The following is a 16,709-nucleotide window of genomic DNA, read 5'->3' as shown; positions in this document are numbered from 1 at the left end:
GAGGATCCCTCTGTAGTTACACACTCCTCCCTTAGTCTGGTAGGATGCTGCCCCACTCTGACTCCACTAGTGGCCTGTCTGTGACCTTGTTACTCAGCTCAGCTGAGCAGATCAGTCCTGCCCATGGCTGGTTCTCAGGTCACTCTAGATCAGTCCGATATCGCTCCGGGTCATGAAGATTTGCTCATTAGATGGGTGCAAATAAATGTCCCACATTTCAATATACAGTATATCAAATAGTCCACAGTCCGGTTCTTTTCTCAATTTAATCAGAGACAATAGAAAACATTTCACAGCATCATTTCAGTTGGTTACATCATTCAAGAATATAGAATTTAGTTATAATGTGGAGAATCGTTAGCTTGCTTGCTCTTAGCTTGGATGTTAAATTATTCTGAATTCTATCAATTCAAATGCAATCTTTATACATTTCAACAATACATGTTTCTCACTGAGACAAAATGTTCTTAGTTAATCATCAATGTTTAAACCAATGTTCCTTTATTTAGCTATATTTACTGTGATTTTAAAGCACCTCTTTGTTCTGTCACTACAGATGCAGCCACCAGTATCCGATCACTTGCCTGGGTAAAAACTAAGGCATCTCACAGTAAATTCCTCAACATGCCTTAACATTTCTGTGAGATTAGTAAGGGCCCATCGGATTAACACAGCAGGGATCCCTGCTGTCCCATTAGTCTGGCTGCAAAAAATCTCACAGAAATGTTGCCGTTCATTGGGAAATTGCCCCAGATTTTCCAAGGCAAGTGATCTAATTCTGGTGGCTGCATCTGTAAGTAACTATGGGTAATCCTATGTTCCTTATCTTTTAAGACCCATCTCTATTATATTGTCTTACCAAGTATTTAACTAACCTTTGATTCCAAACTCTTGATCATATACTATTCAACTCAGCAAACATTTGTACACCTGCCTATCTTCAGCAGTCAGTTTATCATTTTCCAATATCATTTCTTAATACTAAATTACTTATTTAACCAGTTACATGCTGAATATATATATATATATCATAATTAATATTTAGGCTTCAAATCATCCTATCTTCTGGTTGTGGCAGCTCTTCCCCCTCATGCTCCACCAGGCACTCATAAAGACTCTCCCATTTAGTCTCTCCTCTCAAGTCAAATGTCATTGGCTGGGGGCCATATCCATCAGAGAGTCACATTCTGGGCACACCACAGAGAGGAGCCAGCCAGGAGGCAGTGCGTATTTTAGCGGTATATATTTCCAAGGGGGTTACATCTACTTGCAGTCAAGGGATCAATTATGTGGGTGTTCCAGGACTTCTGGTATGTGATTTTATGTGAAGATAGTTTTTCAATTGCTGCAGAGTGAATAACCTTATATATAGATATATACTGTATACAATGATATATTTATAATTCATAGTGTCAAGTGGCCTATTAAACTTCATCAGATGGGGTTGATCAATTTATTTCAGACTAAATGAGAATTTACTATTTACTAATTAAACAGTTTTTGTCTTGTAAGATTGATTTAGGAATGGCTGACAATTTACACAAAGACTATCCTGCTGATAAACGTAGATGGAAGAAAGGGGAATTCATTTGTAAATTGAAGTTGAAGTTTCATGAGATGATTCTGTATGTCTAATTTACTTTAGTAGTATTTCATATTGAGCTTTTTTGGGCTATTTCATATATATTATTATTTTTATTATGATGATATGGAATGTGGAGAATTGTGTAAATCAGTTGTGTTAGTGTAAATACTGCTGGAATCCCCGTTCTCACAAGAATTACTATCAAAATAATAGCCAGCAAAATTATTTTTAAAAAAAAGTCCAACTCAAGACACAAGTCATATGCGTGGTCATGATTTTAACCAATTATTTGATAGTTTTATATATATAATATATATATAATGTGTATAGTGAGAACAAAGTAATACCTCCACCAGCAAAGGGGTTAATATTTCAATCACCTTGTTAGAATAAATTATTTACCTCATCAAGACGTCTTTCAGTTCCCAGTGCCAATAAATTATTGTATTCTCTTTCCAGGATTTGCCTTGCCTGAAACAGTGACAGCGTTAAGTAAGAGTTTGTGATAGAGATAGAAACATAATTAAAATATTCAGAGGCTCATCCATCGGTCTTCGAGGCTTATTCATTAAACTGAGATAGTGCTGATTGGGGCATTATCACTCGGAAACTCACAACCTCAATGGGGGTTTCTGTGCGATTGAGCCCTGGTCATCACTATCGCACTGTTATGAATAAACCCCTAAGTCCTGATGTGTTCATGCACAAAACAATATATCCGCTTTTCAAGTACTTAATGAGCTCCACAGACAGAAAAACGATTAGTTGCCAGGGGGGCTCGTATTATTGGCCCCTCAGGCACTAAAAAGGTCCAACCATAGGAAGCAGTATACTAGCACTATTTATGAAATTAAAAAGTCATGACATGTAACTGGTAGTTTAATAGACAGGGAGATAGTTAATGACAAGATGCTCTAAACTTGATACATACACTGAAATACAAATGTAGCAGACGTTATTACCCTGTTAACACAAGAAATACTGCAGAACATACCGAGTCTGTCAAAAAGATGACCCACATTTTTCAATGGAGTCAGTATTTCTTGCGATAAATATTGCATTAACGTTAACGCGTTGTCTTAAAGGGTGCAATAACTTCTGCTACATCTGTATGTCCATCAAGTAGCTCATCTTCTTGCTGTCCACAAGCCAGTAACTTGATGACAAAAGCAGGTCCAAATCTAGTAAAGGTACTTTTTGACACACTGGTATTACGAGGTGCTTATTCCACTAAACGTAATAGTATTTTAAAGGCAAGTGTCCAGTCCTGGAGTTTCACACACAGACCCCTTTTCTATGCTTTAAGCATCGCCTCCATGAAAAAAAAGAAAATTGAAATATGGAAATCAGTGCTATATACCAGGGGAAATAAGGGTGTCTACACAGTATACTGTATTCTCCGCTACTTATTAAAAAAAAAAAATCAATGCAACGTAATTAATTAAAATAGAGCTGATTAGTTGCAACATCACTAAATAGAAGTCATATAACATATGTAAATTACTTCATTATTAAATAAACAGTGTTATGTCATTTACCTGAGTGTTTTGTGTTGGTATCTGTAGTAATAGGGCCAAGCTGGTATAATCAAAGTTATCATCCAAAGCTATAAGAGACCCATGCACACCACTTTCCAATATATTATTTGCATAATCCCTAAGACCTATTGTTTGGATCCAGCGAATCGCACGGTCGTTGCTCCACACCAACACATCTATAAATATACAGAGTATTGTAAGTTGCACATTGTTCAAAATATCCATATTCAGTTAATCCATTTTGTATATTTGATGCCACTTAAAGCTGCAGTTCAAGCAATATCCTACATGTGTTTTTTTTTTTTTTTAATAAATCAGTTCTGTACCATGAGAAAAACAAAAACAAAATTAAGACATTTTTAATGTATTCTAATGTAACAGAAATTTTTGTTTCTATAGCAACCATATACAAAGTCACAACCCTTTCCCCATCTGAAACAGCATCACCTTTTTTAGGCCTGCCCTCTCTAGCAGTGAACCAATTGAATCTAGTGCCTGCCTGGTCACATGATCTTCCTCACAGAACTTTGGCTGTCAGTGCAGCAGAAGATTAACCAAGATGCATTTAGTGAACCCCCCAGACGAATGTCAGTGATCGATTACAGGAGAACGGTTCGATCAGCAACTTAGCTAATCACTTGTCAGTGTATAGATTGTATTGATGCACATATTTAATAAAAATACTTTTATTTAAACTACATTAAAAAATAGACATCCACAGACAAAAATAGCTCCTTCTCCCACGCGTTTCACGCCGTCACTGGCGCTTTCTCAAGGAGAAAGTGCCAGTGACGGCATGAAACGCGTGGGTGGAGGAGCTATGTTTGACTGGATGTCTAATTTGTAATGTAGTTTAAATAAAAGTATTTTTATTCAATTTACTTTTGGCTGGTGAGTTTCGCTTTCGCTAGGACCTGCTGCCATTCTGATCTTTTGTTTTTCATTCAAGTATTTGAAATGCCTTTTCAAATACCTTTTTTAAACTGATGTAGCTAGGTCACCCCCTTGGCTGCGATCTTCCGCTTACCTTCCTATGGCCAGGATCGATTGCGGGTGCTGCCGGAGACAAGCGGCAGACCCGACGGCCAATTCGGAAGGTGGGGGCCGGAGCAGGGAGCAGCGCGTCTCCTCCGGTATGCGGCCGGTTGCCGGGGATGCGATCGGGCCGTTGCTAAGGCCGCGGTCGCGTCGCTAGGGTCTCGGTAGTTCACGGAGCAGGGCGCCGCCATGGTAAGGTTGTTGCGCATGCGCAGTCCAGGACTGTCAGCCCCCAGGGTGCCCAGGGATAGAGCCACATGACACCAGGGAGCCAATAGGGCTGGAGATGACTGGGCAGAAGGAAAGGATACATTTCGCGGGCTTGAGCACGTTGTCAGTTGGTGAACGGAGCAGCTAGGGGAAGGAGGTAGGGTGCAGGAGTCAGTGACTCCCTGCACTAGGCCAGCAATCCCCCTAGGCCCCAGATAGCCCTGAGTCACCATAGCTGAGTGTTGTAGGGACAGGCCCTAGGTTAGGGGCTCTGCCCCATTATCTATTTGTTAGTAGGGAACAAAGAACATTGCGTGTCTTGCTGGGAGAGAGCTGGACTATTTCCCGGGTGGGATCGCCCCTGAGGGATCATCCTGTGGTGGATCACGGATATCGTGTAGGAGCTCGCCTTGATCCTTTGTGAAGCCCGTTGCAGGTCCGAGCACTGGAGTGCTCGGCAGGTAATCCATAACATCAAGTGCACCAACAAGGCCTATCACCAGACATAGTGACTGCGCAGTCACACACACACATGTATATGACTTGGTAGTGTGAGACATTGGGTGGGGTTACTGGACATGGGGTGGGATCATCCAGTGGAAGGTGGCGCCTAAAGTGTTGGCGTCCGCCGTGGCGCATAAAGTGCGGGCATCCGCCGTGGCGCAAGATAGCGTTAGCGTCTTAAGAGACGCCGTGGTTAGTGTCTCCTCTAGGGAGGGACACAGGTTAATGTGGTATGCACGTATGTTTCTATGCTCATAAGTAAACGGTATTGGTTATTATACATACAGTCTATGTGTTTATTGTGTGATGTCCTGCGAGGAACAATTCCTGCTCTGCTAGGAACCATCGCAGGTGGAGGCACTGCACCGAGTACGAGAGTACTATTAGTCTTAACATATTGCCCAGGTTCCTCGTGGCAGAAGCTCAGCCCTCCTGTGAGCCAAGCAGGTAAAGCACCACACCTGGTAACACTGTATGTTCTCCGCACCCACACTATATCTGCGATTGGGTGGGGGAACACCCGTTACACTAACTTGAACATTGAGCTATTACCACTTACTTTCCTTCATTGGACTCTATGGGGCCTATGTTAGTAGCCGTCATAACCACTTATCGAGGCTTTTTAGCTGTTATCGGGCAAAAATGCCTACAGCGAATCAGAAAGCCTTGATAAGTGGCCCAAATCGCCATTTTGTTTCTGTCATCCAAAACACATCGCCAAGTGAGCGGCAATAAGCCACGTATTTGCAGGTTTTGAAACTCGTGCAATTCTAGTAGCCTTGATAAGGTTATCGAGGCTCTAAAATGGCAAGTATCTTCCAAATTGCTCTCGGCAGAAAAAAGTTGGCATGAAGCTGGTGAGCAGCTTCAGAGGCGGCAGCAAGAGAGGGACTTAGGAAGAAAAAACAGTTTTTCCTGTATCGGATTGATGCCGGGGGTCTCCGGACCTGAAATCAACGCGGTTCTGCCCTGCTTACGTACACTAGTATTCAAATTCTTATTAAAACCCTGCGATCGCTGGCGAGATATGCACAGGCCAGATCGCAGTACATCACTGCAGGTAGACGAATGAGGCCTTTTGAGAGAGGCCAACATCACATCGCTGGCCCCTCGCCAGTTTTGTCATTTTGCTATCCCAGGTCTTCCGAATCTTTCTGAATACCGTGAGAACTACACTGACAAAACTGGCGGCGTAAAAGGCCCAGCGAGATGTTTTATGAAGGCTACTAGCACAGGCTCCAATAAGAAAGTATAAATGGGAAATCCAGTGGATTGATGAAGTCTTTTTGAGTAGGGTAAAAAGTTGATTTATGTTATATATATTTTTAAAATTTAAGATAAAAGTCTGGACCCGTGACAAAGTTTTAAAAAAACGGCACTGTCTCGGCTAAACCGGGACGTCTGGTCACCCTATCATGCTATAGATCAGGGATACGCAAACTTTAGTCCTGCACACCCTGCCTGCTGTCCCCCACTGCTCACACCCCCACTCACCTTGTATCCAGTGTCAAATGACACTGCGGGGTCATGTGACATCATTTGATGCCGCATTGCCATGGCAACGTGGTGTCAGATGACGCCCTGGGTCATGTGATGTCACGTCACCCCGCGACGTCATTTGACGCCGCGTTGCCATGGAGACGCATCACAGCAGCTGTCTGAATCGGGTAAGGGAAGTTGCAGAGGCCTCACGCGATCCCCCGACATTTAATTTAAATGCCTTGGGGAAAAACACGGGCCTCTACAAATGCCACACCGTACCCCGAAAAATCTCACTCCCCCCAGTTTGCGCACCCCTCCTATAGATCACAACCCAATATGCTTTTCAAAGAGTTATTTCTTTAGAAAAGGAGAGGAGTTTATACTAAGACCAGTCACATTGATAGTATCCAATGTGACCTGAAGCGGACTGGATTAAATAAGTGCAGCATTATGGTAAAAAGCTTAAGAGTGATTACCTTTTATTTCATGTTGGCTGGCTTCTCTCCTCCGCTCCAGCTCTTTTCGGTCATAATTTAACTTTTTTAAACACATGATTCCATATTGCAAACTTGTTCTGTTTATGCATAAGAAATAGTTTGAAGAGTCATTAAAATAAATATAAACAAACATACAGTGTTATTTTTTTTTTAAACTGGTCGAAATGCTAACTCTGCTCACTATTCATTGGAGTGTTTTATTTTCCCTTTGTCATAGTTTATTAAAGAGTAAGATATCAGCATGATTAGCATGCTTACATACAGGTTTCTAATCAGTGCGTTCACACAGTTAACTACGTTATCAGAATGGCCTCAACAAATCTCCCACTTTTGTTTTCCAAGGTGTCATTGTTAATTTTAAAAAAAATAGAGCAGAACCCGGCTTGCTGCAGAAATGATGTGGCAGGATTTCCTACAGTTCTTACTAAAAACAAAACGCATGACATACCATACACAGTATATGGCAGTGCGGATTATGGCCTGCAGAAAAAATGGCACAAGGGAATTGCTGAGAAAAAAATAACTATTTGGCTTGAGGCTCAAGAACCTAAATCCACGTGACAAATCGAGGCTATTTTTACCTGTATAACAAAAGTCAATACTACTTTACAAATCATTTAAAACATTTCTAGTCTATAATATCAGATTTTTTGCATGTGCAATTTTACCAGACTGCTGAAATATTGGTATCTCAACTTATTTAAAGGAATGACCACATTACTCTGTGATGCTGCAATACACCATTTGAATGATACATCAATAAAACCGATGTACAGATGCACTGTAGTAAGTCTGTCTTCTGTGCCGCGGTCATGTGATCGCAGTGGTCGTGGCACCGAAGGATTAATGCTACGGGGGTCATATTCAGAAGCATGGATGCCACAAAGATCCGGCACGGAAGACACTGTCCTCGCCGCCGCACACTTTTGCTTGTTCATCCTCGGCTCTGAGGACAGTGAGTCTTGCTACATTTAATACATGTTACTTATGTCTGCATCAGTTCATAAATATTCACAAATTCCGGCAACACATTTTAATTGTTCCAAATCAGAGAACAGTGCAGTAGTTTGCTACCGCCAGGTAGCAGGTGGCAGTAAAATTCTAATTGCTATAACGAATAAAAATATCACTTGTGAGCACATTCACATCTCAGACAAGTTTGCAACCCTGTTTTTCCACCATTATTTCCTAGCATACAATGCTTCCACTGCAGCTAGGGATTCTGGGAAATAACTATAGCAATTTGTGCTAATGGTATAATGTGGCTGTCACTTCTTTTCAGGTACAGAATATTTCCAACTGGCTAAAAAACGTGGTTGCCTCTCCCGTCAAGCCAGGACGCTTGCAGTTGGGGAAAGCCAGGACTGGCTGATAAAGGGGATCTGGCTGGCCAACACAGACGTTAATCCCTGACTTCTGGGGTCGGCGCGCCAGTGCCCCCTTTCTCCACACTGGGGGAGATGGAAAATAATTAGGAGAGGTCCTGCAATAAGGTTTGCAGGTGGGCCCCAGTCCAACCATGTATTTTTATTCTGTATACCTTTTTTTTGGAAACATTACTGTTCACAGAAACATGTTTCTTTACAACATTACGAACCAAGTTTGTTAAAGAGAGCAAACCCTTCTAGCACATACAATCATTTGTTAGTCTCAATAATTCAAGCTAATGTACATAAATACAATCCAAATCGTGCCCAATGAGTTACTATAAGTACTCTGCTTGCATTTAAAATCTTAGAGGACAGTTCCCATAGATATAGAGTGACCATTCATACCGGTTTTACCGGTACAGTCCCGGTTTTACCGGTACAGTCCCGGTTTTTTGAGGCCTGTACCGGTTTAAGTCTGTCCCGGTTTTTGTCCCGGTTTCTGTCCCTGGTCCCGGTAGTGCGGGGCAGCGGCGGTGAGGAGAATGCGGCGGCCGGTAAGTATTTTGTATGTGTGTGTGAATGCTGCCGGGGGGACTGAGTGATGGAGAATGCCGGGGGCGGGACTTAGAATGCTGGCCGGCCCGCAGGGGATTGGATGAATGATGATGCCGGGGGCGGGACTTAGAATGCCGGCCGGCCCACAGGGGATTGGTTGCAGGCAGGTCAGAGGAAGCCGGGGGCGGGACTTCCGCTTTGTGCAGAGCACACAAGTCTTCCCGGCTTCCTCTGTGCACGGGAGTGTCCCCCTTCTGTCCCGGGTCCCAGCCAGGGGGGGGTAATAGGAGGTGGTACCGGGGGTGCGCCTGCCTTTGTACCACCTTGTACCTTTGCCCCCCCCCCCCCGGCGCTCCCAGCATTGCCCCCCCCCCGGCGCTCCCAGCATTGCCCCCCCCCCGGCGCTCGCAGCATTGCCCCCCCCGGCGCTCCCAGCATTGCCCCCCCCGGCGCTCCCACCATTGCCCCCCCGGCGCTCCCACCATTGCCCATCGGCGCTCCCAGCTTTACCCCGCCGGCGCTCCCAGCTTTGCCCCCCGGCGCTCACAGCTTTGCCCCCCGGCGCTCACAGCTTTGCCCCCCCGGCGCTCCTACTATTGCCCCCCCGGCGCTCCCACTATTGCCCCCCCCCTGGCGCTCCCACCATTGCCCCCCTGGCGCTCCCACTATTGCCCCCCCCCGGCGCTCCCACCATTGCCCCCCCCGGCGCTCCCACCATTGCCCCCCGGCGCTCCCACCATTGCCCATCAGCGCTCCCAGCTTTGCCCCCCTGGCGCTCACAGCTTTGCCCCCCGGCGCTCACAGCTTTGCCCCCCGGCGCTCACAGCTTTGCCCCCCGGCGCTCACAGCTTTGCCCCCCGGCGCTCACAGCTTTGCCCCCCGGCGCTCACTTCCCCCCGTCCCTTTGGTGTGGGAGATGGGCTCGGGCAGTGGTTGTTGCGTGGTCGCGGGCGGTGCAGGGGGAGGTGGGGTGTATCTGTGTGTGTGTATCAGTGTGTGTGTGTGTGTGTGTGTGTGTGTATGTGTATCAGTGTGTGTATCAGTGTGTGTGTGTGTGTGTGTGTATATGTGTATCAGTGTGTGTGTGTTTATATGTGTATCAGTGTGTGTGTGTGTGTGTATCAGTGTGTGTGTGTGTGTGTGTATCAGTGTGTGTGTGTGTGTGTGTGTGTGTGTGTGTGTGTGTGTGTGTGTGTGTGTGTATGTGTATCAGTGTGTGTGTGTGTGTGTATGTGTATGTGTATCAGTGTGTATGTGTATCAGTGTGTATGTGTATCAGTGTGTGTGTGTATGTGTATGTGTGTGTGTGTATCTGTGTGTGTGTGTGTGTGTGTATCAGTGTGTGTGTGTCTATGTGTATGTGTGTGTGTATCAGTGGGTGGGTGTGTATCAGTGGGTGTGTGTATGTGTATCAGTGTGTGTGTGTATCAGTGGGGGTGTGTTGTGTGTGTATCAGTGGGTGTGGGTGTATCAGTGGGTGTGTGTGTATCAGTGGGTGTGTATCAGTGGGTGGGTGTGTATCAGTGGGTGGGTGTGTATCAGTGTGTGTGTGTGTGTGTATCAGTGTGTGTGTGTGTATGTGTATGTGTATCAGTGTGTATGTGTATCAGTGTGTGTGTGTATGTGTGTGTGTGTATATCTGTGTGTGTGTATCAGTGTGTGGGTGTGTGTGTATCAGTGTGTGTGTGTATGTATGTGTGTATCAGTGGGTGGGTGTGTATCAGTGGGTGTGTGTATGTGTATCAGTGTGTGTGTGTGTATCAGTGTGTGTGTGTATGTGTATCAGTGGGTGTGTGTATGTGTATCAGTGTGTGTGTGTGTATCAGTGTGTGTGTGTGTATCAGTGGGTGTGTGTGTATCAGTGGGTGTGTATCAGTGTGTGTGTGTGTGTGTGTGTGTGTGTGTGTGTGTGTGTGTGTGTGTGTATCAGTGGGTGTGTGTGTGTGTGTGTGTGTGTGTGTGTGTATGTGTGTGTATGTGTATGTGTATGTGTATCAGTGTGTATGTGTATCAGTGTGTGTGTGTATCTGTGTGTGTGTATCAGTGTGTATGTGTGTGTGTATCAGTGTGTGTGTGTATGTGTGTGTGTATCAGTGGGTGTGTGTGTATCAGTGGGTGTGAGTATGTATCAGTGTGTGTGTGTATCAGTGGGGGTGTGTGTGTGTATCAGTGGGGGTGTGTGTGTGTATCAGTGGGGGTGTGTGTGTATCAGTGTGGGGGTGAGGGTGTGTGTATCAGTGTGGGGGTGTGTGTATCAGTATCAGTGTGTGTGTGTATCAGTATCAGTGTGTGTGTGTGTGTATCAGTATCAGTGGGGGTGTGTGTGCATCAGTGTGTGTGTGTGTGTGTGTGTGTGTGTGTGTGTGTGTGTGTGTGTGTGTGTGTGTGTGTGTGTGTGTGTGTATCAGTGTGTGTGTCAGTGGGTGTGTGTCTCCCTCCCTCTCTCTCCCCCACCCTGTCTCCCTCCTTTCCTCCCACCCTGTCTCCCACCCTGTCTCCCACCTTCCCTCCCACCCTGTCTCCCTCCTTCCCTCCCACCCTGTCTCCCTCCTTCCCTCCCACCCTGTCTCCCTCCTTCCCTTCCACCGTCTCCCTCCTTCCCTCCCACCCTGTGTCCCTCCTTCCCTCCCACCCTGTCTCCCTCCTTCCCTCCCACCTTCCCTCCCACCTTCCCTCCCACCCTGTCTCCCTCCTTCCCTCCCACCCTGTCTCCCTCCTTCCCTCCCACCCTGTCTCCCTCCTTCCCGCCTTCCCTGTCTCCCTCCCTCCCACCCACCCTGTCTCCCTCCTTCCCTCCCACCCTGTCTCCCTCCTTCCCTCCCACCCTGTCTCCCTCCTTCCCTCCCTCCCTCCCTCCTTCCCTCCCTCCCCCCTCCCCCCCCTCCCTCCCCCCTCCCTCCCCGTCTCACCCTCCCCGTCTCACCCTACCCGTCTCACCCTCCCTCCCTGTCTCACCCTCCCTCCCTGTCTCACCCTCCCTCCCTGTCTCACCCTCCCTCCCTGTCTCACCCTCCCTCCCTCCCTCCCTGTCTCACCCTCCCTCCCTGTCTCACCCTCCCTCCCTGTCTCACCCTCCCTCCCTGTCTCACCCTCCCTCCCTCCCTGTCTCACCCTCCCTCCCTCCCTGTCTCACCCTCCCACCCTCCCTGTCTCACCCTCCCTGTCTCACCCTCACACTCCCTCACCCTCCCTGTGTCACCCTCTCACCCTCCATCTCACCCTCCCTGTCTCACCCTCCCTGTCTCACCCTTCCTATCTCACCCTCCCTCCCTCCCTCCCTATCTCCCTCGCCCTCCGTCCCTCGCCCTCCCTCCCTGTCTCCCTCCATCCCTGTCTCCCTCCATCCCTGTCTCCCTCCCTCCATCCCTGTCTCCCTCCCTCCCTGTCTCCCTCCCTCGCCCTCCCTGTCTCCCTCCCTCCCTGTCTCCCTCCCTCCCTCCCTCCACCCCTGTCTCCCTCCATCCCTGTCTCCCTCCCTCCCTGTCTCCCTCCCTCCCTGTCTCCCTCCCTCCCTGTCTCCCTCCATCGCCCTCCCTCCATCCCTGTCTCCCTCCATCCCTGTCTCCCTCCCTCGCCCTCCCTCCATCTCTGTCTCCCTCCCTCGCCCTCCCTCCCTGTCTCCCTCCATCCCTGTCTCCCTCCCTCGCCCTCCCTCCCTGTCTCCCTCACCCTCTGTCTTATCTTAACTGCCGTATACCTACCCCGAAGTAACCTACTCTGCTTTCTTCCAGATCTGACTCAAATTTCATGCGGGAGACATCGGAAGACAGGTAAGGAACACCTCCCCTCCAGTATAGTACCTTGAGGGACTGCGGATCAGGTAAGATCCCAGCCGGGATTGCTGCTTTTAGAAATTGTGAAGAGGGGGCATCCTGACAATGGTTAATGTGTTCAGAATCATTCACATCTGGGTTTTTTTTGTTGTTCGATTATTGAGGTGTATACACACACACACACACACACACACACACACACACACACACACACACACACACACACACACACACACACACACACACACACACACACACACACACACACACACACACACACACACACACACTCTCTCTCTCTCTCTCTCTCTCTCTCTCTCTCTCTCTCTCTAATGGTAGTAAAGTATAAGTGTACTACAATAAATAAACTGTTATATATATATATTTAAAAAAAATGTGTCCCGGTTTTTCATTTTCAAAATCTGGTCACCCTACATAGACAAAGTACATAACAACAGCTGTAAAGATACAACTTTCACACACATGCTGTACCTACCTGCCTGCACACGCTAAACAGAAATAGCAAGTTTTGCATTATGCTTATTTAGCCTACATTGAGTTTAAAAATAATGTACAGTGCTATTGTTCTCAAAAACAGCCCACGCAAACACTTACAGTATACGATGAAGTTTGCTTGTGCAATTTATAGATGTAAAAACATTTAGCAATTTAGGTGCTTACTTTATGAAGACTGAAACTGTACAACTAATGAATAGAGGAATATACTGTATATAAAACCCAAGTGACCTGACAAGGGTAGTGGGGCCAAGTACTGTAGCTAATAAAGGTCACAAGGGACTTTAAAAGTGCATACCATATAAAATGTCACCCATTGTATATTCAATTTATGCAGTATGACATTGCAGAGTACATTTTGCTTTTTAAAAGTAGTGTTTAAAAGTGAGGTTTGCAAAGACTTCACTAATTTGTGTGTTGGTTATTCAGTAAGTTTGGTTAAATTCCATGTCATGACTTGAAGTAGTTGTTTAGGAAGTGGCTTGATATATCAAGGTAACAACATTGAAGTGTTCAACTCCTTTCAAATCAATAGGACTAAAATCAGAAGACTGCTTCACATTTTATTACATAGCGTGACTGCATGCAGAGGCAGATTTCCCACAAGGCTCACTAAAATATAGCTTAGAGCGGCAATTTGTGTTTGTGATGCGGCCCCCCTCCTGCAGCGTGGCGTTGTGATGGCAACCAGGCGGCAAATGATGCCACAACGTCACATGACACCGTGACATCATGACGGCGCTACGCTGCAAGAGGAGGTCCGCCCCCACTGCCAGTGGGAGCCTATGGGTGGCAAAAAGGTAAATCTGCCACTGGCTGCATGGTTTACTTTAACTTGGCTCAGGAGTGGCCAAATCCAGTCCTCAAGGGCCACCAAAACAGGTCCGGTAATAAGGCTATCCCTGCTTCAGCACAGGTGGCTCAATCAGAATGACCTGGTAGTGGCCCTTGAGGACTGGAGTTGGCCACCCCTGCTTTGGATCATTAAGAAATAGTGCTGAACGTCTTTAATGTGAGGGAACTATGAACTGAGAACTATTAAAACTGAACATTTTAATACTGCAGTTCTGTAATATTCCTTTTTTTAAATTATTATTTGGAGTTGTTTCATTTCAATGATTATTTGTATAAATGACTGGGCTTTCCTAGGTCCTTTTCAAAGATCCTCTTCTGCCATAGGAGACAATTTAATTGTTTCACGGACCTGAGATCCAAGACTGTCATGTAGTAATGACCCTGTTATAAATCGTTTTTATTCCATATAGTTAAAAACAATTATTACATTCATTCAAACATGTGAATACTTTGTGGAGAACCAGATTATACAACAAATGTATGTTATGTAAAGGTATTCACAAATGGCTTTTAAAATTAAATGCTCAATATTTTCCACAAACAGGGACAGTGTTACAAATGTATAAAGCTACAAAGCTAAAATACAGAAAATAAACTGTACAATTGTAAATGGCAAAAAACTGGAAAGATAAATTAAAGATATCATGAAAAATAAGTGAGATATATGATGCAAAATTCAAGCAATTTCGCCCTGCCAATTATATTGATATCATTTTTAGTCAAAATGTATTCTTAATTAATGATGTTGACATTTCACCATGTTTAAAATTGATGAAACCATTATAGAGAATATATATTTTCTGCTCACTCTGACACTAGTGAAGACACATGTGTGAGTAATAAATATATATAAAATATTTTTGTATCCTTCAGGCCTAAATGTAGTTTTGCATTTCTTTCCATACAGTCACTGTTTAAATAAAATATTCATATGCTTTGAATATATTGAATTTCAATGCTGCTGAGAAAAATTCTTAGAAATATTAGTCATTTTACTTTTTATGCGCAAATTAGTTTTACAAAAATGCATAACATGCAATGGAAGTAGGCTCTTTAACAAAGCACAAATTTATTTTATTTATTTTTCAGCAATTCATTTTATGATTACTGATTTTTTCTATGTAATTATGTTTGTAGAATATTAGCAATCATAAAATACTATGAATTGTCATAGTAAACTCTTCATTTTATAAAGGGATTTAAAAAAAATAAAAACCCCAAGACAACCAGTGTTCCTTGGTAAATGAGTTATCACACTGGATTAGTTGCAATAAGAACTCCAAAAATACACATTTTGTGAGGACAAAAACAGTGAATTCTGCGATACAGAAAACAATGGAACAGAAACCTACATGCACTATACTGTATATGTAACAACTATTGTTTATATACATTTACATTTTCTCTAATATAGTAATCTATTACGTTATTGTATAGCGTTTAATAACATGGCAAGCACATACCGATGAAAGCTATCCACCATTTTTAAGTGCACTCTGAGGTCTTTTTTTGTTAGATGATCCAACATCCTGGCATCAACCAGGCACTCCATGAAGTAACTTCGGTATTGAGGTAAACCCAAACTAGGGAGCCATTCATTACCAATCCATTCATGGTTCATATCCCCATAAGCTAGTGTCTGTAGAGATGAGATTCCACAATATTATATGTTATCCAGCAGGTCGAAATTCAATGACATGATATACTGTATATACATATATGTTTTTATTTATTTATTTTTTATAGTAATTCCATTTGTATAATATAATCAGCATATTTTATTTAAATTAGTAAATTGTTAGGCTTCTGTTCACTAATACATGTATCTCAACCCATTCAGTGCCCTAATGACATAGTGTAAGTCAAGAAAAGTGCCACAGCCGGAGCCCTTATAATGTAGAGTATGTCATACGACTACTGTATGTCATTGGATTTTTCTAGTTTGTTAGGGTCTGTATGCGATTGGTGCTCTTAAGCTGTACCAAACTGAAAGGTGGGTGGGGGGCATCCTTCCCCTTCACATCGTGCCGAACCCTTTAAGAGATCATGTGACTGTCCCGAAGAATGACCAAGTGACCAGGAAGGGCTGAAGGGTCCGTGGCCATGGAGGTGGGTGAGTTTGTTAAAATGTATAATGCAAGCTCTTAGAGAAACCAAATCTCTTAGGTTAAACTGTTTTCTACTAGCGTAATTGCAAATCTGAGGTCATTCCTTCAGTTACATAGGAATTAAGGTTTGCATGTTGAATGTCAGCAGAGGAGCTAAAATTAGGCCACTGTTTTGGGTGTTTCAAGGGGAAAACAGTCTCCTTCGCTAATAGCTGCTGGTGTAGGCATATTCACTAAAGTGCAAAAGCAATCAAAAATTAAATTGCTATTGCCAGTGGGTAATTGGTATTATACTCAGTGGTGTATTTAACATTTTGGCGCCAATAGGCACTTACCGCGAGCGCCTCCGGCAGCGCCACCCTCTTCCTTCTGCGCCGTGAAATGACGCTGCAACGTCACGCCGCATTTCCATGACAACGTGACACCATGTAACATCACGTTATCATGGCAACGCATCGTCATGTGATGTCACAGTGTCATTTGACACCACGATGCTACAGAAGGAGGAGGGTGGTGCGAAAGAGAAGGTAAGCAACCATTACAGAGGCCCCACGCCTCTGGCAAGCAGTGGGGAGAGAGTGGGGCCTCTGTATGCTGTCTCAAAATGTTGTTGCCTTAGGCCCAAGCCTAGTGAGAAATCTGCCACTGATTATACTGCAGTATAGTGGTGCATTTGAA

The 16,709-nt window shown here is 44.8% G+C and overlaps 1 protein-coding gene across 5 annotated transcripts in view; it reads right to left on the bottom strand.

Moving 5' to 3' along the window:
• Nucleotides 1-16,709, bottom strand: part of PPFIA2 (PPFI scaffold protein A2) — a 401,131-nt gene that overhangs the window by 14,360 nt on the left and 370,062 nt on the right. For all 5 annotated transcript variants that reach the window (XR_012801707.1, XM_075600502.1, XM_075600503.1 and 2 more), the window contains 4 exons: nucleotides 15,387-15,562; nucleotides 6,834-6,931; nucleotides 3,124-3,299; nucleotides 1,988-2,056 (listed from right to left, as the gene is read on the bottom strand). Coding sequence is in view for 4 of the 5 variants with exons in the window: in XM_075600502.1 (XP_075456617.1) it covers nucleotides 1,988-2,056; nucleotides 3,124-3,299; nucleotides 6,834-6,931; nucleotides 15,387-15,562 (519 nt within the window). In the remaining variant the exon portion in view is untranslated. The remainder of the gene's footprint in view (nucleotides 1-1,987; nucleotides 2,057-3,123; nucleotides 3,300-6,833; nucleotides 6,932-15,386; nucleotides 15,563-16,709) is intronic.

Source organism: Ascaphus truei, chromosome 5 (assembly GCF_040206685.1).
Source record: "Ascaphus truei isolate aAscTru1 chromosome 5, aAscTru1.hap1, whole genome shotgun sequence".
Classification (NCBI taxonomy): domain Eukaryota; kingdom Metazoa; phylum Chordata; class Amphibia; order Anura; family Ascaphidae; genus Ascaphus; species Ascaphus truei.
The sequence above is the reverse complement of the archived record's forward strand: the minus strand, read 5'-3'. Positions and strand labels throughout refer to the sequence as shown.